At 52.1% G+C, this 14,229-nt stretch overlaps 1 protein-coding gene across 2 annotated transcripts in view; it reads right to left on the bottom strand.

The window, feature by feature from the left end:
• Nucleotides 1-11,314, bottom strand: part of kifbp (kinesin family binding protein) — a 233,458-nt gene extending 222,144 nt beyond the window's left edge. Inside the window, exons 1-4 of one of the 2 annotated variants that reach the window (XM_072478752.1) lie at nucleotides 10,914-11,314; nucleotides 9,195-9,326; nucleotides 6,200-6,298; nucleotides 4,432-4,511 (exon numbers count right to left, since the gene is read on the bottom strand). In XM_072478752.1, coding sequence (XP_072334853.1) covers nucleotides 4,432-4,511; nucleotides 6,200-6,298; nucleotides 9,195-9,326; nucleotides 10,914-11,279 — 677 coding nt within the window. In that variant the 5' untranslated portion in view covers nucleotides 11,280-11,314. The remainder of the gene's footprint in view (nucleotides 1-4,431; nucleotides 4,512-6,199; nucleotides 6,299-9,194; nucleotides 9,327-10,913) is intronic. The other variant, XM_072478753.1, reaches the window with a different exon arrangement.
• Between the last annotated feature and the right edge of the window lie 2,915 nt (nucleotides 11,315-14,229).

Here is a 14,229-nt window from a genome sequence, read left to right as displayed (position 1 = left end):
CCAGCCCCACACCTGTCCCCAGCCCCACACACACACCTTTCCCCAGCCGCACACACATACCTCTCCCCAGCCGCGCACACACATCTGTCCCCAGCCCAACACACCTGTCCCGAGCCCCACACACACCTGTCCCAAGCCCCACACACCTGTTCACAGACCCACAGCTGTCCCAAGCCCCACACACCTGACCCCAGCCCCACTCACCTGTCCCCAGCCCCACACACACACCTTTCCCCAGCCGCACACACACATCTGTCCCCAGCCCCACACACCTGTCCCGAGCCCCACACACCTGTCCCGAGCCCCACACACTTGTGCCAAGCCCCACACACCTGTTCACAGACCCACAGCTGTCCACCAGCCCCACACACCTGACCCCAGCCCCATACACACCTGTCCCCAGCCCCACACGCCTGACCCCAGCCCCACACACCTGACCCCAGCCCCACACACCTGACCCCAGCCCCACACACCTGACCCCAGCCCCACACGCACCTGTCCCCAGCCCCACACGCACCTGTCCCCAGCCCCACACGCACCTGTCCCCAGCCCCACACCAGTCCCCAGCCCCACACCAGTCCCCAGCCCCACACACCAGTCCTCAGCCCCACACAGCTGTCCCCAGCCCCACACACAACTGTCCCCAGCCCCACACACAACTGTCCCCAGCCCCACAAACAACTGTCCCAAGCCCCACACACCTGTCCCCAGCCCCACACCTGTCCCCAGCCCCACACCTGTCCCCAGCCCCACACCTGTCCCCAGCCCCACATACACACCTTTCCCCAGCCGCACACACATACCTCTCCCCAGCCGTGCACACACATCTGTCCCCAGCCCCACACACCTGTCCCGAGCCCCACACACACCTGTCCCAAGCCCCACACACCTGTTCACAGACCCATAGCTGTCCCAAGCCCCACACACCTGACCCCAGCCCCACACACCTGTCCCCAGCCCCACACACACACCTTTCCCCAGCCGCACACACACATCTGTCCCCAGCCCCACACCTGTCCCGAGCCCCACACACACTTGTGCCAAGCCCCACACACCTGTTCACAGACCCACAGCTGTCCCCAGCCCCACACCTGTCCCCAGCCCCTCACGCCTGACCCCAGCCCCACACACCTGACCCCAGCCCCACACACCTGACCCCAGCCCCACACACCTGACCCCAGCCCCACACACCTGACCCCAGCCCCACACACCTGACCCCAGCCCCACACACCTGACCCCAGCCCCACACCTGACCCCAGCCCCACACACCTGACCCCAGCCCCACACACCTGACCCCAGCCCCACACACCTGACCCCAGCCCCACACGCACCTGTCCCCAGCACCACACCAAACCCCAGCCCCACACGCACCTGTCCCCAGCCCCATACGCACCTGTCCCCAGCCCCACACCAGTCCCCAGCCCCACACACCAGTCCTCAGCCCCACACAGCTGTCCCCAGCCCCACACACAACTGTCCCCTGGCCCACACACCAGCCCCACACACCTGACCCCAGCATCACACACAGCTACCTTCAGCCCCACACAGCTGTCCCCAGCCCCACATCTGTCCCCAGCCCCACACACACCTGACAACAGCCCCACACACACCTGACAACAGCCCCACACACACCTGACAACAGCCCCACACACACCTGACCCCAGCCCCACACACACCTGACCCCAGCCCCACTCACCTGTCCCCAGCTACACACACCTGTCCACGGCCCCACACATACCTGTCTACAGCCCCACACATACATACACATTCCATTACACTCCTGACTTGTGCCTTGGAGATGGTGGAGAGGCTTTGGGGGAGGGGGGGGGGGTCAGGAAGTGTCCCCACATCTATCCCCCCTCACACCTGTACCCACCCCGACACACCAGTCCCCACACTCCACACACCAGTTCTTACCCCAACATATACCCCCACACACTTGACACCACCCCCACACACACCTGTCCTGTCTCAGACCCACACACCTGAACCCTGACCTACAGACACCTGTCCCCAGCCCCACAAACACCTGTGCTCAGCCCCACACACCTGTCCCCAGCCCCACACACACCTGTCCCCAGCCGCGCACACACACCTGTCCCAAGCCCCACACACCTGTCCCAAGCCCCACACACACCTGTCCACAGCCCCACACATACCTGGCTACAGCCCCACACACACATGTTCCCAGCCCCACACACACATAAACGAGTGTCCACAACTCCACACACACACCTGACACCACCACCACAACCCCACACACCTGTCCACAGCCACACAGGCCTCCCCAGCCACACACACACACACACACAATACACACACACACACACACACACACATGTCCCCAGCCCCAAATACACACCTGACCCGAGCCCCACAGCTGTCCCCAGGCCCACACCTGTCCACAGCCACACACACACACACACACATGACTCCAGCCCCCCAGACACACCTGACCCCAGCCCCATACACACACCAGACCCCAGACCCACGCACACACACACCTGACCCCAGCCCCACGCACACACATACCTGATCCCAGCCCCACACACACCTGAGCCCAGCCCCACACAGGTGACCCCAGCCCCATGCACGCACACACACACACACACACACACACACACGTGACCCCAGACCCAAGCACGCACACACCTGTCCCCAGCCGCACAACCACATGTCCCCAGCCCCACACACATCTGTCCCCAGCCCCACACACATCTGTCCCCAGCCCCACACATCTGTCCCCAGCCCCACACATCTGTCCCCAGCCCCATATACCTGAACCGAGCCCCATACACCTGAACTCAGCCCCACACACACCTGACCCCAGCTCCACACACACCTGTCCGCAGCCTCACACACCTGTCCCCAGCCCCACACACACCTGTCCACAGCCACACACATACACCTGTCCACAGCCACACACACACACCTGTCCATAGCCACACACACACACCTGTCCATAGCCACACACACACACCTGTCCATAGCCACACACACACCTGTCCCAATAAGATATGTAGAGGGACAGGTAGTATTGAGGAAGCAAGGGGGCTGCAGAAGGACTTGGTAAAACTAGGAGAGTGGGCAATGAAGTGGCAAATGAAAAGCAATGTGGAAAAGTGTGAGGTTTTGCACTTTGGAAGAAGGAATTTAGGCATAGACTATTTTCTAAATTGGGAAATGCTTCGGAAAGCAGAAACACAAAGGGACTTGGGAGTCCTTGTTCAAAATTCTCTTCAGGTTAATGTGCAGATTCAGTCTGTAGTTAGGAAGGCAATGTTAGCAATGTTAGCAATCATGTCAAGAGGGCTAGAATACAAGACCTGGGATGTGCTTCTGAGGTTGTATAAGACTCTGGTCATATCCCATTTGGAGTATTGTGAGCAGTTTTAGGCCCCTTACCCAAGGAAGGATGTGCTGGCCTTGGAAAGGGTGCAGAGGAGGTTCACAAGAATAATCCCTGGAATGAAGAGCTTGTCATATGAGGAACGGTTGAGGACTCTGTGTCTGTACTCGTTGGAGTTTAGAAGGATGAGGGGGGGATCTTTTTGAAACTTACAGGGTACTGCGTGGCCTGAATAGAGTGGACATGAAAAGAATGATTCCATTTGTAGGAACAACTACAGAAGCAGAGGCCACAATCTCAGACTAATGGACGACCCTTTAAAACAGAGGTGAGGAGGAATTTCTTCAGCCAGAGGGTCGTGAATCTGTGGAACTCTTTGCTGCAGAAAACTGTGGAGGCCAATTCACTGAGTGTCTTTAAGACAGAAATAGATAGGTCCTTGATTAATAAGGGGATCAGGGGTTATGGGGAGATGGCAGGAGAACGGGGATGATAAAATATCAGCCATGATTGAATGGCGGAGCAGACTCGATGGGCCGAGTAGCTCCTATGTCTTATGGTCCCCAGCCCCACACACCTGTCCACAGCCCGCCCCACACACACCTGTCCCCAACCAGCTCCACACACACTTGTCCCCAGCCAGCCCCACACACACCTGCCCCCAGCCCCACACACACACCTGTCCCCAGCCCCACACCCACACCCACACAGTGTCCCCAGGCCCACACACACACACCTGTCCCCAACCCCACACACACCTGTCCCCAGCCAGCCCCACACACCTGTCCCCAGCCCCCCCCCCACACACACACACACAGTGTCCCCAGGCCCACACGCACACCTGTCCCCAGCACCCCCCCCCACACACACACACACACACACACACACACACACACACACACACACACACAGTGTCCCCAGGCCCACACGCACACCTGTCCCCAGCCCCCCCCCCTCCCCACACACACAATGTCCCCAGGCCCACACACACACACCTGTCCCCTGGCCCACACACACCTCAGCTATTTACAGAAAAACTCCAGGTTTAATTTCTGACAAGTGCAAGTTTAAAAACACCCCACCTTTTATGTCTCTCCTGCTCAGTCAACCTCTCTTCTTCTGCCAGGAAATGCTCATGGGTATCGAATGGTGGAGTCCCAATCTGAACAATGAAATAAATACAGGTTTGATGCAGCTACAGCAGTTTATTCACACCCTGTCTTCCTTTGGAATTACTGCTCATCTTCCTGTCCTTACCTACTTCCACCTCTTCTCTAGAATTCTTCAGCTACAGTCTCACAGCAGCTGCCAAGCAGCCCAGCCAAAGGCCAGTCACTTCAAGCTGGCCCAGGCTAATACCGAATCCCAACGATGGCAACATAACCAGGTTCAATATTGTGCCCACAAGCATATCACCAAGAATGATTAGATGGGGGCTACCACCAGCCCCCCCCCGCCCCCCCACCACCACCCCCCAACACCACCAGCCCTCACCACCAGCCACCCTCGCCCCCCACCACCACCACCACCAGCCCCCCCCCCCCCCCCCCACACACCCCCACCACACACCACCACCAGCCACCTCCCACCACCACCACCAAAGTCCCTGTTGCAATCAGTGTTACATTTAATTCATTTAACAATCATGAAGCAACAGTGATATCTTGTGAGAATCTAGCCTGAGGAATGCTAGGAATTAACACTCAGATCGGGGGTGGGGGCTCATTTAGGCTTGGGCTGACAAGTGGCAAACAACATTTGTGCCACACAAGTACCAGTCAATATAACCACCGCCCTTGACATTCATGACCATCACTGAATCCCCCGCTGTCAACATCCTGGGGGTTACCATTGATCAGAAACTGAACTGGACTAGCCAAATAAATACTATGACCATGGCCATCAGAGCAGGCTAGGAATCCTACAGGGAGCAAATCACCTCCTGACCCTCCAAAGCCTGCTCACAATCTACAAGACACAAGTCAGGAGTGTAATGGAATACTCTCCACTTGCCTGGATGAGTGGAGCTCCAAAAACTCTCAAGAAGCTCGACACCACCCAGGACCAAGCAGCCAACTTGATTGGCACCCCATCGGCCATCTTAAACATTCACTCTCTCTATCCTCGACGAACAGTGGCAGCCGTGTCTACAAGATGCACTGTCGGAACTCACCAATATTCTTTAGGCAGCACTTTCCAAACCCATCTATAAGGACAAACTACCATCTATAAGGACAAGAGCAGCAGATACCTGGGAACCCCACCACCTGGAGGTTCTCCTCCAAGTCACCACCTTGACTTGGAAATTCCTTCACTGTCACTGGGTCAATACCCTGGAATTCCCTCACTAACAGCACTGTGAGTGTACCTAGACCTCAGGGATTGCAGTTCAAGAAAGTAACTCACCACCAGCTTCTCGAGGTAATTAGGGATGGGCAATAAATGCTGGTCTAGCCAGCCCACATCCTGTAAATTAATAAGACTTTAAACTAGGGTAACAAAAGTAGTCGGTGCCAGCTGATGTGAGAGGTCTCCACTCCATGGTCTGATGTGACTTGAATACTGACTTATTCTAGATGTGTGTCAATGCGCAGACATAGAGCCATTCTCTGCACACTTACACATTCACATGGAGCTGTGAATTCCTCAGCATACTCTACCTCACACCGGTCTCACCAGTCACCACACTGCCCAATCGACACTCACCAGTCACCAGCTACCGCACTGACCAATTGACACTCACCAATCACCAGCTACCGCACTATCAATTGACACTCAAATCACCTGTTACTGCATGAACCAATCGACACTCACCAATTAGCAACATCCATTCTATAAATACTACTTTACCTCCTTGGTGTACTGGTTGTAAAGTGATTCTGCATCTTCCAGATAGGTTTGTGCCTTTTCCATTTCTTCCAATCCTGCCCAAAGGATGCCCAGCTGGTTCTGAAATAAAAAGAGTAAATTTGGCACTACGTTTTGTACGTTTCCTGGTGAGACTGGGTCTTGCTTGGGGTTATGTTAACAAACACTGCAAACTGTTGTTTGTCCTCAGGCTCTGTCCTCCTGCCTTCCAAACCTGCCCTCTCCCAAACTCTCTTAGCAAAGTAGAACCTATCCAACTCCCTTTTCCCTCCGAAGTTCTTGAACCTGTGTCAAGAAGCTCAACACAATCCAGGACAAAGCAGACGCTTGATTGGTACCCCTTCCACAAACATTCACCCCCTCCACCACTGGCGAACAGCGGACCAGCTACAAGGTGCACTGCAGAAACTCACCAAAGCTCCTTAGGCAGTACCTTCCAAACCCACGACTGCGACCACTACAAGGGCAGCAGCTACTGGGAACCCCACCACCTGGAGGTTTCCCTCCAAGTCACTCACCACCCTGACTTGGAAATATATCGCCATTCCTTCATTCTCACTGGGGCAAAATTCTGGAATTCCCTCCAACAGCACAGTGGGTATACTTACACCTCATGCACTGCAACAGTTCAAGGCGGCAACTCACCACCACTTTCTGAAGGGGAATTAGGAATGGGCAACAAATGCTGGTCTATCCAGCGAAACCCACATCCCACAAGTTACTTTTTTAAAAAACTGACAAATCCATTCCCATCTTTCCCACAACTCCATGTTTGAATCCCAGCAATCAGATTTCTGCTTTTGTCATGTTAAATCGGCTCTGATTGAAGTCACAAATAACATCTTCTGTGATTGTGACAAAGGGATCTATTTCAAGATGGCGCCAGCGACCCACATCTAGAATAAACACCCCTAAAACTATCTCCTCACCCCAGCATACTCCTGGTAAATGTCCAAGCAATCGAAAACAAGCCGGACGAGCTGACCGCTAGACTTACCTCTCAGAGGGAAGTAAGAGACTGCCGTGTGCTCTGTTTTCACAGACACAGAGCTCACTCCTGCCTCACCGGACTGTGCCATACAACCCGACGGCTTCTCAATACACCAGATGGACCGCACCATGTCATCGGGTCGAGGGGATTGCCTCCTCATGAACTCCTCCTGGGCCAACTGGATGATAAGTTTGCGAACATCTTCAACCTCTCCCTACTTCGTATGAAGTTCCCACCTGCTTCAAGATGCGCACCATCATGCCGGTGCCAAAGAAGAACCAGGCAACGTGCTCGGACGTTGGGACCCTGGCAAACTACTGCTCTCGGAACCTGGAATACCTGACTGTGAGGTGCCTCCCATACTACCTTTCATGGGAGTTCACTTATGCCATTACCACGGCGATCCACATCCCACCCCAGGCGGAAGTGAAAGAGGTGCTTGATGAATTGTACACCACTACAAATAACAGTGAAACAGAATACCTGGAGGCCTTGTTCATCGTGATCAGGGATCTCAACCAGGCCAACCTCAAGAGTGTACTGCCAAAGTTCCACCAACACATCTCCTGTCCCACCAGGGGCCCCAACATCCTTGACCACTGCTACGCAAACATCAAGGGCGATTACCGATCCATCCTGCCACTGCACTTCGGAAAATTGGACTACAAGAAGGTGTCCTTCTCCCGGCATACAAACAGAAACTTAAGCGGGAGAATCCGGCCAGGAAGGTCATGCAATGCTGGTCCGAGGCCACAGAAGAGCTCCTACGTGACAGCTTGGCTATTCAACAACTCAGCAGCCAACCTAAACGAGTATGCCAGCACTGTCACAGACTTCATTAGTAAGTATGGCGAGTACTGTGTGCAAAGAAGGTAGTGCGTGTATTCCCCACCAGGAACCATGGTTTAACCGGGAGATCAACTCCCCACTCAAGGTCAGGTCTGAGGCGCACAGTACTAATGTTAGCACTGTTGCTTCACAGCAGCAGGGTCCCAGGTTCGATGCCCGGCTTGGGTCACTGTCTGTGCGGAGTCTGCACATTTTCCCAGTGTCTGCATCGGCTTCCTCCCACAAGTCCCTCTGTGTACCCGAACAGGTGCCGGAATGTGGCGACTAGGGGCTTGTCACAGTAACTTCATTGCAGTGTTAATGTAAGCCTACTTGTGACAATAAAGATTATTATTATTACTGTGAGTCAAGGCATTTTGGGAGTATGGAGTTGATGTGTTTCATGTCCAACCTCTCAAAGCACTCCATAATGATAGATGTCAAAGCCACCGTCGTTGAGTCACGTTGCCTGGTTCTTCTTTGGCACCGGTATGATGGTGCGCATCTGGAAGCAGGTGGGAACCTCATACGAAGTAGGGAGAGGTGGAAGATGTTCGCGAACTCATCATCCAGTTGGCCCATGAGCAGGGACTCTATCAGAACCTGTTGCTTTCCGAGGCATCACTTTCAAGAAGGCCAATTTGACTTTGGAGGCTGTGATGGTAGGTATGGGTGTGTCCGAGGCTGCTGGGGCAGTTGACAATGGTTTAAAAAAGGACTCCTACATCAGACTCCTATTCATTGACTACAGCACCGCTTTCAACACCATACTCCAAACCAAGTTAATATCAAAACTCCAAAATCTAGGACATGGCTCCGGCCTCTGCAACTGGATCTCACCGTCCTGACCCAGACCCCAATCAGTAAGGATAAACAACATCTCCTGCACGATAGTCCTCAATACCGGGGCCCCACAAAACTGCGTACTTAGCCCCTACTATACTCCTTATATATGACTGTATGACAAAATCTGGCTCCAACTCCAAGTTTGCTGATGACACGACTGCAGTGGGTCGGATCTCGAACAATGATGAGTCAGAGTATTGGAGGGAGATAGAGAACCTAGTGGTGTGGTGTAACGACAACAACTTCTTCCTCAATGTCAGCAAAGATAAGCAGCTGGTCATTGGGCTTGAGGAAGCAAAGTATCATACACACCCTGAACTGCATCAATGCTGCCGAGGTGGAAATGATTGACTGCTTCAAATTCCGAGGTGTGCACATCTTCAACAATCTGTCCTGGTCCACCCACGTCGACGTTACGACTAAGAAAGCACAACAGTGCGTATACTTCCTCAGGAACAAAGAACAAAGAAAAATTCAGCCCTCCAAGATCCTGATCCAGATCCTCTATCTAAAACTGTTGCAAGGAACCTAAGGAAATTCGGCATGTCCACATTGACTCGGGACCAATTTTTACAGAGACCCCATAGAAAGCATCCTATCTGTCTGCATCACAGCCTCGTATGGCAACTGCTCAGCCCAAGACCATAAGAAACTACTGAGAGTCGTAAACACTGCCCAGTCCATCACGCGAACCCACCATCCCATCCATTGACTCTATCTACACCTCCCGCATGCAGCATAATAAAAGACCACACCAATCCGGGTTATTCTCTCTTCCAATCTCTTCCATCGGGAGATACAAATGTCTGAGAACATGCACTAACAGATTCAAAAACAGATTCTTCCCCACTGTTACCAGATTCCTGAATGATCCTCTTATGGACTTAACTGATCTCTCCGTGCATCTTCTCTACTGAGTAGCACTCTGTATGCTTCAGCCAATGTCTATATATTTACATTGTGTATTTATCATATGTCCTATGTTTTTCATGTAAGGAATGATCTGCCTGGACTATATGCAGAACAAAACCTTTCACTGTACCTCGGAACACGTGACAATAAATCTAAATCTACTCTAACATTCCGTTCTTACCCTGACCCACACTATTCTCCTCGAACACACCGTCACTGTGCTCTTGCTGGCTGTCACCAAACTTATCAAAGTGTTGCCAGAGGATCACCTGCTTGTGTTCCTATTCCTGCGCCTTTACTGTTGGTTCTCTCATCCCACCTACCCTCCCATTCTTCCCTCTCACCCCTCCCTGTCCACCACTGCCCCCCACTGTGACTCACCAAGCACTCAAACGTGTCCGCCACATTTCCTGCACTCACCCTTCCCTCCCAGAACCTTGATGGGGTCCTCTTCTCCTGATCTTCCACCCCACCAAGCCTCTGAATTCAAGAGATTGTTTCTGCCACCTCAAGTGTGATGTCACTATCAATCACATCCTATTTCTGCATCGTGGAAGGTCAGTTCTCACCATGATGCCCTGATTCACTCCACCTTTCCACATAAGCTCAGCCCTTTTCCCTCCTGTCTCAACAAAGGACCTAAACATTCCTTCCAGGTGAAAGAGATTTACTTATGCTTCTTTCAATTTAGTCAACTGTATTTGTTGCTCAGTGTGTGATCTCCTCTACATTGGGCAGCTGAAACACAGACTGGGTGGCTGCTTGGTAGCACACCTTCATTCAGTCTACAAGCATGACCCTGACCTTCCTGTGACCTCTTATTTTAATTCTGCACTTTGTTCCAGTTAAACTGAGGCAAATTTGAGGAGCAGCTTTTTCCCATTCAGGCATTTTACAGCCTTTTGGAACCAATGTCAGTAATGCCCATGCCCATTTTGTTTCCTTTAATTTGCTTGTTTCAGTTTTTCTCTTTTATTTTACTCTGTTAGCAGCACATCCACTCCAGACACATCTTTTGTTGCTTTCTGAACCAATCAGCTGAGCTGGTGTGAACTCTTACTGTGCACTGTATTGGGAGTTGCGATTAGCCAGCTGGTTGCCAGGAGACCAGCTCCTTACCTGGGCCTGAATAAGGATGGACACAACCTGGGGACTGAGTTTGAAGGTGTCCAGGATCTGGACACACCTGGCCAGATGTTCCTCCCCGGCTGACAGCTCCTCAGTCTCGGTGTGGTTCAGGCCGAGCTGCAGCTCCAGCACCGCCGCTTTCTGCAGCCACTCGCCCTCCTGGAGCCGCTCATCCTCCCCCTCCCCGGCCTGGGCCCGCAGGCCCACTGCAGCCTTCATCTCTTTCAGCAGCTGCCGGGCCGCGTACTTGGAGCGGTAGGGCTCCGATTCCGGGTCCCGCTTGGATTCCACTTCCGACAGGTTCAGGGCCCGTGAATATTTCAGCTCTAACTCCCGATCGACTGCCTGGGCCGCCATCTTCACCCGCAGTGACAAGACATCGCAGGAGTCGGAGACAGTGCCACCTAGCGGCGGGGAGGTGACCGTGCCACCCTTCGGCTGAAGAGCAGTTAATAAAGAATAGTGTGGGCGCAGTGGCTAGCACAGCTGCCTCATGGCTCTGAGATCCTAGGTTCAATCCCGGTTCTGGGTCACTGTCCGTGTGGAGTTTGCACATTCTCTCCATGTTTGTGTGGGTTTTGCCCCCACAACCCAAAGAACAAAGAAATGTACAGCATAGGTACAGGCCCTTCGGCCCTCCAAGCCCGTGCCGACCATGCTGCCCGACTAAACTACAATCTTCTACACTTCCTGGGTCCGTATCCCTCTATTCCCATCCTATTCATGTATTTGTCAAGATGCCCCTTAAATGTCACTATCGTCCCTGCTTCCACCACCTCCTCCGGTAGCGGGTTCCAGGCACCCACTACCCTCTGTGAAAAAAACTTGCCTCGTACATCTCCTCTAAACCTTGCCCCTCGCACTTAAACCTATGCCCCGTAGTAATTGACCCCTCTACCCTGGGGAAAAGCCTCTGACTATCCACTCTGTCTATGCCCCTCATAATTTTGTAGACCTCTATCAGGTCGCCCCTCAACCTCCGTCGTTCCATTGAGAACAAACCGAGTTTATTCAACCGCGCCTCATAGCTAATGCCCTCCATACCAGGCAACATTCTGGTAAATCTCTTCTGCACCCTCTCTAAAGCCTCCACATCCTTCTGGTAGTGTGGCGACCAGAATTGAACACTATACTCCAAGTGTGGCCTAACTAAGGTTCTATACAGCTGCAACATGACTTGCCAATTCTTATACTCAATGCCCCAGCCAATGAAGGCAAGCATGCCGTATGCCTTCTTGACTACCTTCTCCACCTGTGTTGCCCCTTTCAGTGACCTGTGGACCTGTACTCCTAGATCTCTCTGACTTTCAATACTCTGGAGGGTTCTACAATTCAATGTATATTCCCTACCTGCATTAGACCTTCCAAAATGCATTACCTCACATTTGTCCGGATTAAACTCCATCTGCCATCTCTCCGCCCAAGTCTCCAGACAATCTAAATCCTGCTGTATCCTCCGACAGTCCTCATCGCTATCCGCAATTCCACCAACCTTTGTGTGGTCTGCAAACTTAGTAATCAGACCAGTTACATTTTCCTCCAAATCATTTATATATACTACAAACAGCAAAGGTCCCAGCACTGATCCCTGAGGAACATCACAGGTCCCAGCACTGATCCCTGTGGAACATCACAGGTCCCAGCACTGATCCCTGTGGAACATCACTGGTCACAGCCCTCCAATTAGAAAAGCATCCTTCCATTGCTACTCTCTACCTTCTATGACCTAGCCAGTTCTGTATCCACCTTGCCAGCTCACCCCTGATCCCGTGTGACTTCACCTTTTGTACTAGTCTACCATGAGGGACCTTGTCAAAGGCCTTACTGAAGTCCATATAGACAACATCCACGACCCTACCTGCATCAATCATCTTAGTGACCTCCTCGAAAAACTCTATCAAGTTAGTGAGACACGACCTCCCCTTCACAAAACCATGCTGCCTCTCACTAATACGTCCATTTGCTTCCAAATGGGAGTAGATCCCGTCTCAAAGAATTCTCTCCAGTAATTTCCCTACCACTGAAGTAAGGCTCGACCGGCCTGTAGTTCCGTGGATTATCTTTGCTACCCTTCTTAAACAGAGGAACAACATTGGCTATTCATAATTCAAAGATGTGCAGGGTAGGTGGATTGGCCACGCTAAATTGCCCTTAGTTGGAAAAAATGAACTGGGTAATCTAAATTTTAAAAAAGTAAAGAATACTGTGTTACGAGCTTTATTAACAGGGGCATTGAGTACAAGAGCTTGGAAGTTAGGCTTTTTGGCCCTTCGAGCCTGCTCTGCCATTCATCACGATCATGGCTGATCATCCAACTCAATAGCCTCAATAGCTTTCTCCCCATAGCCTTTGATCCCATTCTCCCCAAGTGCTATATCCAGCCTCTTGAATATATACAAAGTTTCAGCATCAACTACTTCCGGTGGTAATGAATTCCACAGGCTCACCATTGTGAAGAAGTGTCTCCTTATCTCTGTCCAAAATGGTTTACCCTGAATCCTCGGACTGTGACCCCTGGTTCTGGGCACACCCATCATTGGTAACATCTTCCCTGCATCTACCCTGTCCAGTCCTGTTAAAATTTTATAAGTTTCTATGAGATCCTCCTCATTCTTCTGAACTCCAGCAAGAACAATCCCAACCTAGTCAATTTCTCCTCCTATGACAGTCCCGCCATCCCTGGCATCAGTCTGGTAAACCTTTGCTGCACTCCCTCGAGAGCAAGAACATTCTTCCTCAGAGAAGGAGACCAAAACTGCACACAATACTCCAGGTGTGGCCTCACCAAGGCCCTGTATAATTGTAGCAACACATCCCTGCTTCTATACTCTAAACCTTTCGCAATGAAGGCCAACATACCATTAGCCTTCTTTACCGCTTGCTGCACCTGCATGCTTACCTTCAGCGACTGGTGCACAAGGACACCCAGGTCCCGCTGCACACTCCCCTCTCCCAATTTACAATCATTCAGGTAGTAATCTGACTTCCTGTTTTTGCTTCCAAAGTGAATAACCTCACACTTCTCCAAATTACACTGCATCTGCCATTGATTTACCCACTCACCCAACCTGTCCAGATCATGATGTAGGATCCCTGCATCCTCTTCACAATTCAGTCTCCTACCTAACTTGGTATCATCTGCAAACTTTGAGATGTTACATTTGTTCCCTCATCCAAATCATTAATATATTGTGAATAGTTGGGGTCCCAACACCGATCCCTGTGGTACCCCACTAGTTGCTGCCTGCCAATTTGAAAAGGACCTACTCTTTGTTCCTCTCTGCCAACCAGTTTTCTATCTACCTCA

This window comes from Scyliorhinus torazame, chromosome 16 (genome assembly GCF_047496885.1).
Source record: "Scyliorhinus torazame isolate Kashiwa2021f chromosome 16, sScyTor2.1, whole genome shotgun sequence".
NCBI lineage: Eukaryota > Metazoa > Chordata > Chondrichthyes > Carcharhiniformes > Scyliorhinidae > Scyliorhinus > Scyliorhinus torazame.
The sequence above is the reverse complement of the archived record's forward strand: the minus strand, read 5'-3'. Positions and strand labels throughout refer to the sequence as shown.